Raw genomic sequence first — 16,647 nt, 5'->3', positions numbered from 1 at the left:
AATAGCTGGGCACAGCTCATTGACAATCAAAAAAAAAACTTTTGTCTCACTTAAAGAAGATTTTTTTTTATTGTTCTATAATATTGGATAGCTTTTAAGATAATATTATTTAAATCAAAGGTTGTGGTTTAATTAATATTAGATAGATTTAACTAACTAAATGGTATTTTTTTACAATAATTTTCGCAACAATTATGATATTTAAAAAAAAAAATCGGTGCCAATTATATAAAAAAATCAAATAAAAAAAAAACCTCCACTTTGGACACAAAGTTTTTGAGTTCAAATACAAACCAAGGAATTAATGAGATGTAAAACTTGATATTTAAGAGGAATATATTAAATATTCTAATAAAAAATGATTATGATCAGCCAATTGTCTTCCATGTTGGTTCCAGCTACTTCCAATTAACAGCAAATTAAGAGCAAACAAAGCATACATAACTTCAACATGAACAATTTATATCTCACAGATATAAAATAGAATTTTAATATGTAATAATTGAATACGGTATTCATATTCAAATACAAATATATAGCACAATCAAGATTAGTCTGTTGCCTTGTAATTGCTAGTTCTGTTGGCGTATCCTTTTATTGCCGGTGATAAAGATAGATTCCACCATGGAGTCCCATTTCATCTTCACTTCTCTCTTGCATAACTAAAACCATTCAATTAACTTTAAAAGATTAAAAAAAAAAAATAACCTAGTGATTAATGAGACAAATAGGCATTAGCACCTAAAGTCTTAGCCCACAAGCAGCATTACCATTTTATTTCTCTTGTGACAATGGATTTCTGAATAGCAGCAGTATAGATATGGCCACATAATTTATGGACCCCTTTTTGCTTTAGTAAAAAAAAAAAAAATCCATTGCAAATACTGTCACCATGGTGGGTCTTTTCCTTAGCCTTTTATTAATCTATTAAATATGGTGAGTTTGGTGATACCTCATTAATAGCTAACCAACACAAACCCCCGGAATGGGGAATGGACTAGGTTTAGACAGGAGTCTCCTCGTCGTGTCAAACTTTGATTTATATGATAGCATGCACCGTACCGTATTAAGATTTCGTATCGATAGTATCCAAAACACCTCTCGTAGCCACATCTTTGTGCACAGCTGCAATCTAATGAACATGTCAAAATAATATTCTAGTTTCACATTTAAATCTACAAAAGACGATGGCAGATCCGGTTGCAGTATAGGAGCCACACAGGAACATATTCACATCAAAGAATAGATTTGACATATTTATATCAAATAGTCAGTCACTTGAAATCAAAGTGGTCGGTGGCTTCAAAGAGAGAGGCAATCGGCTTCAAAGAAGATTGAGATACCTCGCTCTGTGGAAGGACTGATTCAGGTAACTGAGGCAGGCAGGTTGGGAGGAATTCCTCCTCATGGTTAGTTGGTTTGAAAAGTGCGAGAACAGCTCTGCAAAAGATAAATCTGCAACAAGAATGAGAAGATAAATAATAATATCACTACTTGCAATTAAAAAGCAATCTCAGTTGTGACATGATAAAAATGAAAATCTTAAGGGGAAATCATTATTCCTATAGCAGATCAGTTAAGCTTCTAACTTAAATCATTAATGCTTTCCGTTTTCTATACAGAAATTTACCTGAGAAGAAGTCTCCATAAAAGTGGATCACGTAAGACGTCAATCCAAACTTCATCCAGTTCAGGTGATGCCAGTAAAACTGTTCCCCATTCAATTAAGGATAAGGAAAGTAACTCCTCTGCCGTGTTGAATGTATCCTACAATATGTTTCATCAATACGCATAAAAATGAGAAAAGAAGACTGCTACTAAGAAAAACAATCAAAGAGAGTGCACCAAGTGCAGCACATAAACGAACATACCTTACTAATATCTGCCATAGAATGTCCAGTCAAAATGCAGAAAGCTTGCACTGGTGCCGTGAGGAACATAGTGAATTGGCTGCCGTTTTGACAGCAATCATGGCCAGCACTATCTGCAATAGTTGGAGGCTGGGAGGTTGGGGAAAGTAGCATAGCTGTTGTCTTTCCCTTCTCTGCCCCATGTATAGCCTGCACATTCGTTGTTTTAGTTGTAATACATGCATAGAGGAATTAGAGATGACAAGATCTATAGTTACAAGGATCAATACTCATTTAAAATGTAACCAGTAATCACAGCCTACAGCAGGAGAATCATTAAAAAAAAAAAAAGAAACACTCGATTCTTATCCTTTAGCTCTTTACAACATAAGATAATCAGTTTAAATTTTAATCCAAAGCATCTACTGTTACAAGGATCAACGTCGAAACATTTTCAGATTAAAAAGAGATGAGGAGTAACTAGGAATTCAGATTTTACATCCATAAACATGAACGAAACAAAATGTTCACATTCTGAAACAAAGGAATATGCCCTCAGTCCGCACTGTTGTACTAAAAAGCCACTATATGGGGAAAAAAAGATAGCATATCTAGTTCTAACACAATCATGCAATTATAAAGAACTTACTCTGACGATGTTGTCTTTAAAACAATTAGACTAATTAATAGAAAAGAGGGTTGCATACATACCTTATTTGCAGACATGAAGAGCCATATTAGTAACTTGTTATCTGTGAATCTCACTCCTACCGATAGCTACTCAGTGATACCCATATCTTTCATTTACATGTCTAAGGCATGCACAGTCAAGAAGGAGAAATAAGATCAACAAACGTGCCTTGAATGCATAGCTGCTCTTACTGTCAATCACCAGAAAGAGAGACCTTCTTGTAAATGGAATCAAATCGCTAGGGTAGAGAAAGTTTGAACCTGGAAATTTAAGGAAGTTGAGACAGATCTAGGTAACAATAGGTAAACTTGACCATCAAGAGAATATGGGAAGCAAATAATAAAAGTTCCTTGCAACAATTCTACAAACTAGGAAAAAAATCTATATATTAATGAAGGTTCATCACTATGTAACCCTTACAGCAGATAGCAAAAGGTACCTTCACTTTCATGAGGACCTAACCACAAGCAAGGCTCACTTTGAAGTTTGCTGCAGTCCCTCTGAGAAGATGATTTAACAGGACTTTTATTTGTAGAGGTAGCCGTATAAGAAATTTCAATATTACTAAAACTGTGCATGATCCTCCCACAACTTTCTGAAGAAGGTCTAGAATTTGATGGCACAAGGCTCAGTTCACCCTCCCCTGCAAGATATGTTGATGATAACTGGAACTGATGCATAGACTATAATTAACAAAGAAAAACAAGAAGCCAATCATGCAGACCTCCAGCTGAAAGATAGATCAATAAAACTTTATCAGAGGGCAGCTCATTCCATGCAGTGGTAATGACCTGCATGAAAATATGCAAACATGAAAAAAGAAACAAAGTGAAATGCTTAAATATTAACGCAAAAGTAATGTTCAGTGGTGAAAGTTTGAAACCCAATTAAAAGAATTTCAACTAATTCTGGATTCTTAATGATGTCTGCAACAATGGATCAGTAAATGAAAAACAAAATTGAAGAAATGTTCAAATTTTCCAAGGAACTGCAGGACCAGTAAAAGATGTCACTATAAAAGACTGGAAGAACTGCCTCATGCAACATGAGATAACCTGAACTATTGTCATCTTTACCTTTCAGAATATCTAGGAAGTGGTTAACCATCAAATTGGAGCTGACCTACCATACGAAAAGGGTAGGTAAAAAGGTACCAGTCAGAGCTGGTGGTTTCCTGGTAATAGCATAACAGGATTCAGGAATGGCTGAAGCCAACTTAGATGGAACTTTCTGTTGTGAGATGACTCAACCTCACCCTTACTAGCTTATAAACAAGCAATTAAACTTCATGCACAAGGATCAAGCAGCTTCAGTAGATTTTTACAATATATATAAGCACTTAGCAACTTCCAATTAATTAGTTACTCGTAGAAAGGAAGGAGAACTATCATGTGTCTGCAAAAATGCCACAGCCTCATCTTCGATATCTCCATTAGGGTCGATTATTGAAATATCTAAACCATGGATTGAGAGAAATAGTAATTTGATGAATGGACTATGGAGCTTGACTTGAGGTTCAAAATGCCCTCTCAATTTATTTAAACAAGCAAGGCTCGAGGAATAACAGCAGGACAAAGGACTTAGACCTTGAGACCAACAAAAGGTCCCAAGTATTCCTCTCAATCAAAATCATGTGGCCGTTCACCAATAACCCACCTTCTCACACCAATAGATCTGAAGAGAACTTAGATAAAACAGACACTTGGACGGTCATCAAATTGTTTAATTGCTTCACCTCTCTAACTCTAGAGTTAAAAATTCCACCAATGACCTTCATAATTTCAAAAATAAACGAAATCAGAATGACAGCCTAATGAATGAGTCATTGGAGAATAAAAAATAAGAGAGATTCAAGCTAACATTTCATGAATCTAAAGCATAACAAAGAAGCAAGGAAATTATCTCTCATGTGGCTACAGAAAGTTAGTAGCATGTGAAGTCAACCAATGAAAAATTTGATGGACATACAAAGGAAACTTTATTTGTATGAATAATTGGGTTTCATTTTGTTAGCATTTGCTGGTATTAGAAGTTGACTGCTAATTTCATTAGAGTATCTCAGAATGAAGACGTAGAGATTAAAGCTATTAATGGCAGTCAAAATCCATGCTTTCAATGGTAGTGCAGAAAAACTTACCATAAGAAAAAGAGTAATAGATGGGCGATAAAAAATTAATTTTTGTGGGTTTGGCGGCAAAGACATATCTCTAATGTCCTGTAATAAATTGGGACTTGAGTTTCCTCCTTGGATGCCCTCACCACGGGTCGTCTCTGCGAATTCACCACACGGTTCCCACTCTAAACACTGAAGCATTCTTAAACTATCTAGAGTAATCTCTCCAAACTTGACCTGTACTTATCATGAAAATAAGCAAAATGTTACTAACTTCCAAGATAAAGTGGGAAGATTAGTGAGAAAAATTATGGAGCTTACCTCATTGGGATGGTAGCCGAGTATGATTGCAACATGCAGAATGGGCGCTCTCTCTTTGCCCCCAGAGGCCAAATTAGGAATGGAGTTTGGATGTGGATCAAAGGCAAAGCTATACCTTAATGGCCTCATGTTCATAAAAGATCTATCAACTTCATGAAATCTCTCAATTTCCTTAAATGACTGCTTCCATTCCATAGGTTCTTCTTCCTGCAATAAATCATTCAATACTAAGATTATCACTCTGCATGCATTATGAACAACTTAGGAACATGGACATATGAAAATGACAAGGAACAGTCACTGCTATGATCTAGACATCAGTTTTCAGATGTTTCTTACTGATTTACGAAAAAAACAAAAGAAAAAGAGGAAAAAGGAAAAGGGAGGAACCTCTGTAAGTATAGGAACTCAGAAACATTAGATGAGAAAATATTTGTACTCTCGTAAGAAAGGAATAAAAACTATGGCATGCTAAAGTTTTTGATCCTCTTACTGTTTAATTTATAATGTTTCCCTCTGAAGAAGTCAGCATATCGAAACTGAATAAAACTTTTTAAGTTGAGAGTCCTAGTTGATCTTCAAATAATTGAAATTCTATCAATATAATCCTTTCTTACTTTCCTTATATATGATGGCACATAAAAGAGTTTAGCTTAAAAAGGAGTGTGTCTATTCTCTTTTAGCAATTCAAGTAACAAAAGTAAGAAATCATCTTATAGATCAAGAACTATCAAAGAGAGAGAAGATACAAGAACGACCGTCAGTCACACCTCAAGAACTCAACAATCCTATAGATTGAAGGGAAAGCATTTTATCTCCTAGACCACCATCTTGAACTCAGTGCTCCATTGATTTATCAGTAGACCACAACCTCATTTCAATGAAAAAGACGGTCACTTATTGATTGACCCTGATCCAAGAACTCATGGTCGCAAGAAGCTGCATCTTGAAACTATCCCATAGACGAGACTTCAGTTCAGAATAATTCAATTTCAATGAATAAAACAGTAACTCTCAATCGCCTAATCCACACCGAAGAATTACACTGAGTAATTTAAGAAAAAAAACTACCCTATGGATCAGGAACTATCAAATATAGAAAAAAGAAAACCAAAATTTAACTATTCAACACTCTTCCAGGAAAAAGACAATCACATGAATATAAAGCGATGGCTCTTTTTTTTCAATTCAAGAAAAGAGGCAACCACCAATTGCTTTATCCAATATGAACTATCCAAGAACTCAGGGTCGCAAGAAGCTCCCCAAGAAATCCACTCCACATAATACATCAGAAGAACTTTCAATTAAGAATATTCTAATTTCAACCAATGTATCAATTTTATCTAAACCAAAAAAAGACTTATCACCAATTAACTTACAAAAATAAACTACTTTACAGATCAAGAAAAAAAAATCAGGTAGACATTATATAAAAAAGAGCAAATCAAAATTCATCAATCAGCCACTCTTCAAACACATTCACTTCAAGATGATCAAGGTCAATTGCTCACCAGGAACCCATTGTAGAGGTCCTTGATTTCTGCAGCGATCAAGTGCACCATCTCGTGGCGGCCGAGCATGAGGCAGAGCAAGAAGAAGTGGACGAGGAAGTGGATCTCCAAGTTAATTGATGTGTCGAGTAGGTACCCGTGATCCATAATCGCCTTGTAGGACAGGTAGGCTTCAAAGAGGTTCTTGGTGTCGCCATTTTTCAGGTACTGGCCAACGTAGAGCTGGCCAATCCTGAAGGCGATCTGGCCGATCTCCCACCGTTCAAGCCCATTCTGTTCGAGTAACCATCGATATTCTTTCTGCATCTTCCACAGCTTAGAGAAGAGATCGAACGCCTCGCTGATGTCTGGATCGTAGCTGGGATCAGAAAACAAGGAGATCAAGAAGGAAGGAGAGAGAGAGAGCAAGAGTTCGAGAAATTAGGGGCTTTTTAGGGTTCTTGGCTAACCGATGGACACCGTAGTGGGGGAGCTGTATGACGCGGGAGAACTTGAGAAAGGCCTGGTCATGGAGGTACCAGAAGCTACCGACGATGTCTCTATATGCCATTGGAAGAGACAGAGGGGGAGAAGAACGACCACAAAGAAGAAGAAGAAAGAGCGGGAAGATAGAAAAGGGTTTCGAGTTTCGAATCAAATATTTATAGAGGGAGATTATCGGATCTTGGAAATGGAATCGGGTTAAGAGGAAACGAGTCTGCACACGAGGTCGAGACCACTACCTAATACACTACCTCAGAGCTCACGATCATGTGTCAAGATTCGTGTTCGAATGATGCCGGTGGCATATATGACCATAATGCCCTTTGTGGAAGGAGCAGAGTGTACAGCAAAATCAGGTATTTATAGGGCTTATTGTGTAAAATAGTTCAACCTTTTTTTTACTTCAAGAAATAAGTCAAATGTCAAATGCCGCGCGCTCTCTCACAAAATGGAGGAAGAGAAAGAAGACTTTGAGATCCTTGCCCGCTATTAATTGACATGGATAGCGTGGCCATCTCCTCTACTGCTGAGCCAGGAGCGGCACAAAAGGTAAGTGGGCTAGGCTGTGAGCTAAGGGTCAATGCAGCTCTAGTGGAACGTGTGGCAGCATACTGTCAAGACCTTAACAGCCTCGTCGTCCCCGATCTCTAACAAGCAGACGGTGCAATCTACCGCCAATTCTGACCTCTCCCCTTCCTCCCCCCGCGGCAACTAGGCAGTAGGAGAGGAGGAGGTAGACCTCGGAGAAGAAGACGAGGAGGGCAAGGACGAACAATAGGGGTAGGCACATCAAGAGCTGAGGGCTTGTGATCTACCGCCGGCTAGGGGAACGACAGAAGGTGGTAGTCGGTGGCTTGAATCACCGAAGAGCTAGGGTTCCGACGGGATAGGTATGGCTCTCATGTGTCATCGGGTGGAAAATTGGACTAAATTTTCTTGCTCGCCATATGTTTGCTTTTATTCCCGCGAGACCTTTTTATGGTTTTTGCCATTTTGGAGTTTAGTTTTGGGTTTGGTCTTCAAACTAGAAACGGTAAGGATTGTGGGGGAAACCGTTAGGGAGGGTTGTCCAATCTGTTTTTGTTTAGAGGGGGGGATTGGATGAGAAAGATATTGGAGGTGTTCATATATGATGTAGAATGCAAAACTGCACATTTTATGTATTATTGTTATTAAGGCATTTTTCAAATCACATCTTATATTTTAACTATTTTGTGATTCACACTTGTTTTTGACGATTTTGTAACCCAACCCCTCTTATTTCTCAATAATTATCGTTTAACATTCTTATGTTATTTTAACTAACTGATATCAACCAAATGACTAAAATACTCTCACCACTATTTTTCCTCCTCTTTGCCTCTTCTTTAAAGAAGGCATGGGTAATTTAGATATTTATAAATTATTTCACATATTATAACGGAATATGTTTTTGATGGTACCGTTTAAATTAGCAGAGGGTGTCACATAAGAATTATAAGAAAAAAAAAAAAAAGTCGGGTTATAAAAATCTCAAAGATGAGTGTGAATCGCAAAATAAATAAAATATAGGGTATAATTTATAAAATTCCCTTATTATTATTATTATTATTATTATTATTATTATTATTATTATTATTATGAAAATCTATAGACATCATACATCCATTAAGATTCAAGGTACATTTAGATATAGAAGGTGGGTCAGTCCATGGTTTAGATATACATTCTCGAATAGCAAGATTGACTAAAAATATGTTGTATTCCTTTAGGAACTTGTGTAACAAACCCTAACACGAGAGTAAAAATCCACCAAATGCATTCATGCGATAGAGGAAATGGACCAATTTATGTAGTCACCAACTGTCATTAATTGCTTTGATTATGATCTTGGAGTCACTGAAGATCTAGCTCTAGAATGTGCTTTGGCATGTAGCTAATATCTTGAGACCTTCAAGTAAGGCCATTGATTCACCCACAAGTGCACTGTTGCGGTTACATGAAAAACAATCCTAGCCTCAAAGAATTGATTAGGGAAGCTACAAGAAGCTTTTTTTTCTACCACACAGTATCAACCCAGCAAGTTAAGTCATTGAAAGTTGCGTCATAGGAGAACTGCTAGAGCTACAATAGGATATCAACAACGGAATTTGCATTTGAATGACCTCTTTTGGGTAATAGTCAGCAAGTAAGGGTCCACGTTGTTGAACACTTTTTATTTAATTCTTTCTTAGTTCGAATATTGTTAGGCTCATTAGAATCATCTCAAGTTGTCTTCATCATGAAGAAGGTAGAAAAGTCTTCATAGTTTGTGGGTGAATATTTTGACTCAAAACAAAGATTTTTTTAAGAGAAGATATTTTAGGGGATACTTGTGTATATATTGTTAGCACATTGGTAAGCTAGTTATTTATGCATTTTAGTACATAATAAATTCTTAAGAAATAAATCTTGAGAAATGGACGTAGGTATTGATCGACCATAGTAAATCTTAGTATTGTATTCCTTTTCTCTTTTCTTTGCTTATCTCATATAACCAAGACACTTAAAATATTTTACTCCACTTTCATTCTTTGATTTTCCTATCTTGAAATTCAGAGTTGGAGTAAGAGTAGAAGTTTCTTTATTTGAAACTTTTTTTCAAGTATGTTTCTTTAGAGTTCCTTGTCATATTGTTAGTTTTCTTAAAACTTCTTAGATTTTTTCACAAATAAGGCAATAATTTTAGGATCGTTGTTAGAATCAAAATCTTCATTTTTAACTGATCACAAAGCAATACCTTATACTATTTTAGGAAGACAAAGTGAAGATTCATAAGTTCTCTACCAATCCTTCAATTTTGAGGGTACCAAAGTTTTTGCTTTCTTTTATGACAGGTACCTTTGCTCGAAATCACTCAGGAAGAGATCAAAGAATTTTTCTCACAACCTTGCTTTCATAGATTATTTTGCTAAGGTTGAAGCTTGAGTTGATGACGTGACGATGTCACTCACCTTGACTAAGAACTCGTCGAAGGTCTTTGACTCGTCTATCCTAAGAGTTTCAAGAGAAGTAATAAGTCTTAAAAGTTTAGAAAGTTTAATTTTATGCACAATTTTGTGAGTTGTTTTAAGTATGTCTCATGTTTTTTATTATAATTTTGTAGGTACTAATGCATTTGAACTGGTCCTAGCATAGATCTCTAAAGATAACATTGATAGCTTTATTGATCAAGCTCATGCCTTCGATGATTATTTTATCGCACTCCTCAACGGGTTCAATATAGTATTTACTTCTACCCTTTTAGTTGGCGAAGATCAATAACCATGGACCACGGAAATTCATACACGTTTATCTATTAATTTTAAAGAGGCCTTTATTCTAGCTTTCTAGTAATGATAACTAGAACCATCTAGAAGAAGTGGTCTAATAGTAGATTAATCTTTCCTAAGTAAATTGATATCTTAAAGATCTCTCTATTGTCTTCTTTAGGTAAATTAATATCTTAAGGATCTCTCTAGTATAAGGAGGAATTACTCGATACCAATTAAACTTTCAAGAGGGATAAGATTCTTTGTTTTGCTAGGTTTATAGATTTTGAAAGTAAAAGTTTGTTGCATCAAAAACTAAAAACTAATTTGGTTTAGAAAATTTGAATCCTACTATCTAGAGAAGTAGATTTAGAATTGCATTCATAAGTGGAAGATGAAAAGCCGAAAAAGAATATGGAGTTGCCCAAACCAGGTCGATCTGCTCGCATAAATCACGGAAACAAGTTTCACTTATAATCGTTATTACCATATCAACACTTATTTATTGAAGTCCATCACTTGCTTGAAATCTTTCTTGATTAATTACTCAGTAAGGTGAAAGCTTCAAATTTGTTTTGCCATCAAGTCATAAGTTACTCTTAAATCACAGGTTGTAGTAGAGGATTGAATAAGCTTTCTAACGCATGGAGAAGCTCTGCTCACACTTTAATATAAAATATGCTCCATAAAAGAGCAAGAGAATTCTCTTAAGATGAGACTAAAAATTCTGAGTTCTTAACCGGATAAATAACTCATCCTCTATTTAAATAGAGGTGAGAAGTATCAATATTTTGTACCGGAAAAAATCACTAAAGAAAACTCTAGGGTGCGGATCACAGATTTGTTAAAACATTAAAACATAGCAGAGTAAATGCAAAATTTTGAAAACCGTTATGTTTTTCAAGTTGAATTTAAAAATACTCATTAGGAAAAATCACTAAAAATTCTGAGTTCTTAACCAGATAAATAACTCATCCTCTATTTAAATAGAGGTGAGAAGTATCAATATTTTGTACCGGGAAAAATCACTAAAGAAAACTCTAGGGTGCGGATCACAGATTTGTTAAAACATTAAAACATAGTAGAGTAAATGCAAATTTTTGAAAACCGTTATGTTTTTCAAGTTGAATTTAAAAATACTCATTAGAAATAAAGTTGTAGAGGATTGAATAAGCTTCCTGACGCATCTAAAATAATACTTATCAAATTTTAGATGACAAAAATATGCTAAATATATTAAGTAAATAGATGTATTAGAAATAAATATTTTTAAATTCAACTTGTGTTTAGTTAAATATGATGAAAAATAATAATATTGCTATGGTTAAAGTCAAACAAATTAAACACTAGATGTGAATGTAAATTTAAGCATACTCACTTGGGTAAAAATGTAAATTTACCTAAATTACCTCCAATTGGGGTGAAAACGGATAGGATACGGATCAGATAATGCTCAACCTATATCTGGATCCATATTTTTAGTCCGGATACGGATTTGGATACCGATATTGGACGGATAGAAAAATTTAAAATCATATCCTAAGTAAACGGATACGGATAATTTTCGGATAGATGATCGGATCTTAAACGAATATTGATTGAATTTAAAATAATTATAATATTTTATTTAGATATAATTAACACAAAATTATTAAGAGTTTTACAACAAATAATATTTTTGTATGTCAAATATATAAAATTAGAGAAATTAATCTCAATAAATAATATATAACATATTATTAGTAATAATATTAATATTTACTATTTAAATAAGCAAACTAAAAACTGTAAATCATTTAAAAAATATATGCGGGTAAACGGATATCCGATATCCGTATCCGTATCCGAATCTGAATCCGTATCCAAATTTTTTTCAAAAATTCTATTTGTATCCGAATCTGTATCTGAATCGGATAGAAATTTTTTATCCGAATCCGATCCGAGTCGGATTGAATAGCGGGTCGCTTCCTACTTAATCCTACCCGTTTTCACCCCTACCCCCCAACCTTCCATCAACACCGCCGATAAGATCTACTTCTTTTCCTCGCCACTATCAGAGATCCGGAGCTCCCCTGCTTCAAATAGGTTTCTAGGGTCTTCGTGGGGTTCAATTCCCCGTCCTCCCCCCCTTTGAGCTCCAATCTCAATTTCATTTAGTTTACTTCGACCTTCGTATCTTACAATACTTAATTTTTTTTTTTTAAATTCCATTTGGCATGTCGTAATTGTAGCATATCATCACGAATACTAGCTTGCGATTGTAATCGCTGGGAGGGATTAGCACTTGGAGTTTCGATTTCATCTCGGTTTTCATGGGTTGGGACACTGTGGTGTTAAAAAAGTTGAGATTTTGATTTCGGTCGTCGTCTCCTTTATTACTCTCTATCTATACATGGATTACGGTAGCAATGCCATCGAGATAGTCCCGGATGCTTCCGGTCCCGAGAGTTGGGCAGCGGCGGCTGCGCAGATTGATCAATCGGGCATATGGGCTACCGAGGATGACTACCGAGCTTGGAATGCAGAACCCAACTTTGATCCTTCTTCTAATCTTTCCTACGGCGATCGTCAGTCGCAATCCCAATCCCAATCCCAATCCCGGGCTGGCAGCGAGCAGCCCCCGAGCAAGAAGCTGCGGAGTTCTTCCCAAGGGGAAGGGAATGGGATGAGTAAGTCAAGGGCAATTGGGAAGATGTTCTTCAAGACCAAGCTTTGCTGCAAGTTTCGCGCAGGGACTTGCCCGTACATCACTAATTGCAATTTTGCGCACGGCATGGAGGAGCTCCGAAAGCCGCCTCCGAATTGGCAGGAGATTGTGGCGGCTCAGGAGGACGGGGCGGAGCGAGAGAGGAGGGAGGAGCATCAGATACCTATCCTTACCACTTCCAATGCAAGTGGAGATGTTCAGAGGTCATACAAAGGAAGGCACTGTAAGAAATTCTATTCGGAGGAGGGATGCCCTTATGGAGAAATGTGTACTTTCTTGCATGATGAGCAGTCAAAGGCCCGGGAGAGCGTGGCAATTAGTCTGTCCCCGACTGTTGGAGCTGGTGGGTTTGCGACTGGGCAGAATGGGTCGAGTCAGAAGCCTTCTAATTGGAAGACAAGGATCTGTAACAAGTGGGAGATGACTGGTTATTGCCCTTTTGGTAGCAAGTGCCACTTTGCCCATGGAGCCGCAGGTATGATCTGATGATTCCCCTACCCCTGGATTATCGAGTTTGATGCTAAGACTGAACATTTGAGAAATCATATATGTAGGTATGATTTCTTTGTTACTAATGTGAAATAGACATGGTGTTGGGACTTGTTATTTTTTGTGTTGATGTCTGCATATTTTGCTATGCAACTCAAGTTCATCTCTTACTTTGTGATGGGTATTCCTTCACCTAATGTGAAGATTATATTTACTAAAAATTGTTTCCCTTTGTTTCTTCAGAGATGGCCTATAGAATGGCTGAAGTAAGACCTACCATGCTTTTTGTCATTTGTAGTTTCTGACTACGCTCGCCAAATGTAATATTTGCTCTTGGTAATTGAAACTATTTGTCTATTTGTTTCCAATTTCTGACTTAATCTGTGAATGGTATACTAGTTTCTATTTGTTACAATATATGTCTTCCAACTGCGTATTGCACTACCAGGTCTCTAATCAGGTTAATTATCTGCTTTGTGAATACTCTTGGATAACCATAGGAGTAGCTTGTTGAGCTTAATGAAGTATAATCTGTCTTGTAGACGTTTCTAAGCTTCTAAGTATTGGACATAGACAAATGATTCAATACTAACCTCCAATTTCTCTCTCTCTCTCTCCATCTAATGACTGAAATTGTTTGATGTTTATAGAATTGATAGGAAGTATCAATAAGTATGACCAGAAGTATTAGTCACCCCTTCACTTTTCATGGGTCAATTAGTCTCGATATTTTCTTCCCTCTCTTACATGGTCCATAAATCAAATTAAACTTTCTAGTCCATTAAGCCAACACAAGGATATCAAATTGAACCACTACCTAAGTTTTTGAGCCTAAAGTAATTGATTGGTCAAATAATGTATGTAAAATGATAATTCTATTCCTTGATAGATCTAAGGATAGAATCTTGTTTTAATAATTCACATATGTACTGAATCATTGTTGTTGGACATATAGAGGTGTCCAGTTTACATTTGCACTAGAATACTGTTCTAATGGGGCCTCTCTATTTTTGGCATTTGATTGAGGCAGAGATATATTTGATGGGCGGCCAACTCTCTCTCTCTCTCTCTTTCTATATGTGTGTGTGTGTGTGTGTGTCTGTATATATGGCATAAATATTCATAGATACATACTCTAATATTAATGAGTTCTATTTTGTGATTTTTTATCCTTTATCAGATTTTATTCCATATTTTCTTTTATATCATCTTAAAAAGATTAAAAAAATCATATTGTAGAAGTATATTTTGGTTTAGAAACTTTTAAGCATTTTCCTATTCGTTGAATGATCATTAGAGAAGCATGTCCTAGCTATAAAGAATGCAACAAATGAACTGTGGATTTGTTTTGCATATAATCGAGCCTCTAAGAAGTGTTATTTTTTTTCTCTCTCTTTAATGATGAAATTTTAGTTACTTTCGTGATCAAGATTTTTTTTTATTATTAGTTTGACAACGTTGCAGCATGGAGGATTTGTTTTTTTTTTTTTTTCCTTGTTTGTTTCTTGAATCTTTTTTTTTCTCATAGTTATTTAACTGTATGATCGCAGAACTTCACAGATATGGTGGAGGGCTTGTGGATGTGGATGGCAGAGATTCTTCATCAACTGGTCCAGACGTGAAGCAGGCTGGCGTATCAGCAAAAGCTCCTACAGAGACTGCTGTTGCATCTGTCACCTCAGTTGCTCATTCAGATATTTATCATATTGGTGTTCCTTCACAGAGATCAACTATTGCCAACCAAAGGCAGGGGCAAGGCCAAAGGCCTCTTCAAAAATGGAGAGGCCCAGACAAGATCAGTAGGATTTATGGTGACTGGATAGATGAGAACGAGTAGGATCATTCTTGACATCAATGAATATCCGGGTGCAAGGATAATGAAAGTACCTATATAGTATTTGTAGTTAATATCTTGCCTTGTTTTGTGGTTAGCGGCATTACGATCCGTCTTTGCGAGGCAATAAACAGGAAGAAGACTTCTTAATTTCCTTATCTTGGATGAGGATTGAGCACCGCACACCCTGAGGGTTCCTCTGACTGTTGCTTGTATGTATTTTGTAACTTAATGCAAGTCATCAGGAGGCATCATGTGGATCATATCTGCAGTCATTTTGTAACCTTTCAACAAAAGTGATGTAGCTGCTTGTCTCCTCAATATTCATTCAAGCAGATCTGAATGTCTCTTACAATCATATACATACAATGAGATGATTTCCAAATTTTGTGGGAGATAACTGGAAGGCCTGTTTGTTTTGGCAAGTTTCTCTAGTATTCACCAGTTGAGAATGATATGCTTTTTGCAATCAAATGTATGGATGCTTTGTTGTGTAGTGCATGTCTCATATCTAACATTGTGATTTGTGAATACTGATGCATTAACATGGTAGTGCTATGACAATGTATAAATTTCAGTAATGAAGTTTGAAGTGGATTGATGCAAAATATCAAATGACTCTGCTGTCATTGTTAATTAGAAGAAGCCTTGTTTAATAGTTAAGCTTGTTTAGCCTTTCTGTATATCACTAGATGAATTTTAATTGGCCTCTAAGTAGGGCTGTCAAAATAAATGTTGAGCCGACTTAAATAAAACTGAGCCGAGCCATTGAGCTCAATAATAATTTCAGGTTCATTTTATAGTATGAAAATAGATTGGCTTCATTAAGCTCGGCTCAAATTGAGCTTAGCTCATATAATGTTTGAAAATATTTGTTATAAAAAGAAGAAAAGAAAAATGGGGTGAGAGAGGCTCGAACTCTCGACCTCAGGATCACTCAAATAGCTATGAGACCTACGCGCTAGCCAACTGCGCCACCACCCCAATGTTAAATAAATTTAAATCAATAATAAAAAAAGTTTAAGTAAAATTATTAATTTAGACAACTATTCTTATATACGTGTGCAAACTATGGACCAAAACTCAATTAATGAAATAAATAAGTTTGCAATCAACTCATATATATATATATATACACACCGGGTCCCACCGGCTCCGACAGTCAAGGGCATCTTAGGTATTTCACCTCTCATCTCTCTCTCCTCTCCGCCCTATACCAAGAATCCATTCTTGATTGGTATCTCGGTTGTTTTCTATAAACCCTAATAAAGTATGAGATGTTGTCCTTTTTATCAAGACCTTGGTGCCGTTATTAACCCTCTTCATTCTTGATGGGAGTTCTAAAAGTCAGCCCTCCATGCAAATGTAGATGGATACCC

At 36.2% G+C, this 16,647-nt stretch overlaps 2 protein-coding genes and 1 non-coding gene across 3 annotated transcripts; 1 reads left to right on the top strand and 2 right to left on the bottom strand.

Moving 5' to 3' along the window:
- Positions 1 to 1,133: 1,133 nt before the first annotated feature.
- On the bottom strand, positions 1,134 to 7,123 carry LOC140801132 (uncharacterized). The gene is made up of 10 exons (XM_073156139.1): positions 6,936 to 7,123; positions 6,487 to 6,844; positions 4,976 to 5,182; positions 4,679 to 4,891; positions 3,266 to 3,332; positions 2,981 to 3,184; positions 2,710 to 2,801; positions 1,872 to 2,060; positions 1,631 to 1,767; positions 1,134 to 1,455 (listed from the first exon to the last, which is right to left on the bottom strand). The coding sequence occupies exons 1-10, from the start codon at positions 7,034 to 7,036 to the stop codon at positions 1,275 to 1,277; spliced, it is 1,749 nt and encodes a 582-aa protein (XP_073012240.1). The 5' UTR covers positions 7,037 to 7,123; the 3' UTR covers positions 1,134 to 1,274.
- A 5,132-nt stretch (positions 7,124 to 12,255) lies between these two features.
- Positions 12,256 to 15,801, top strand: LOC140801485 (zinc finger CCCH domain-containing protein 56-like). The gene is made up of 2 exons (XM_073156641.1): positions 12,256 to 13,420; positions 14,985 to 15,801. The coding sequence occupies exons 1-2, from the start codon at positions 12,631 to 12,633 to the stop codon at positions 15,269 to 15,271; spliced, it is 1,077 nt and encodes a 358-aa protein (XP_073012742.1). The 5' UTR covers positions 12,256 to 12,630; the 3' UTR covers positions 15,272 to 15,801.
- A 365-nt stretch (positions 15,802 to 16,166) lies between these two features.
- On the bottom strand, positions 16,167 to 16,252 carry TRNAM-CAU (transfer RNA methionine (anticodon CAU)). The gene is given in 2 exon segments: positions 16,167 to 16,202; positions 16,215 to 16,252. It is a non-coding gene; the product is annotated as a tRNA-Met (tRNA).
- Between the last annotated feature and the right edge of the window lie 395 nt (positions 16,253 to 16,647).

The sequence above is a fragment of the Typha latifolia genome, chromosome 14, assembly GCF_019914945.1.
Source record: "Typha latifolia isolate L0001 chromosome 14, TyphaL0001v2, whole genome shotgun sequence".
Classification (NCBI taxonomy): Eukaryota; Viridiplantae; Streptophyta; class Magnoliopsida; order Poales; family Typhaceae; genus Typha; species Typha latifolia.
The sequence above is the reverse complement of the archived record's forward strand: the minus strand, read 5'-3'. Positions and strand labels throughout refer to the sequence as shown.

Bases quoted from the DNA above. Each gene is read 5' to 3' on its own strand.
- LOC140801485 (XM_073156641.1), top strand. From the start codon at position 12,631: ATGGATTACGGTAGCAATGCCATCGAGATAGTCCCGGATGCTTCCGGT. The intron at 13,421-14,984 runs GTATGATCTGAT...GTATGATCGCAG, and splicing joins CTTTGCCCATGGAGCCGCAG to AACTTCACAGATATGGTGGA.
- LOC140801132 (XM_073156139.1), bottom strand. From the start codon at position 7,036: ATGGCATATAGAGACATCGTCGGTAGCTTCTGGTACCTCCATGACCAG. The intron at 3,185-3,265 runs GTCTGCATGATT...CATATCTTGCAG, and splicing joins GATCTATCTTTCAGCTGGAG to GGGAGGGTGAACTGAGCCTT. The intron at 2,061-2,709 runs GCACGTTTGTTG...ACGAATGTGCAG, and splicing joins AGAGCAGCTATGCATTCAAG to GCTATACATGGGGCAGAGAA.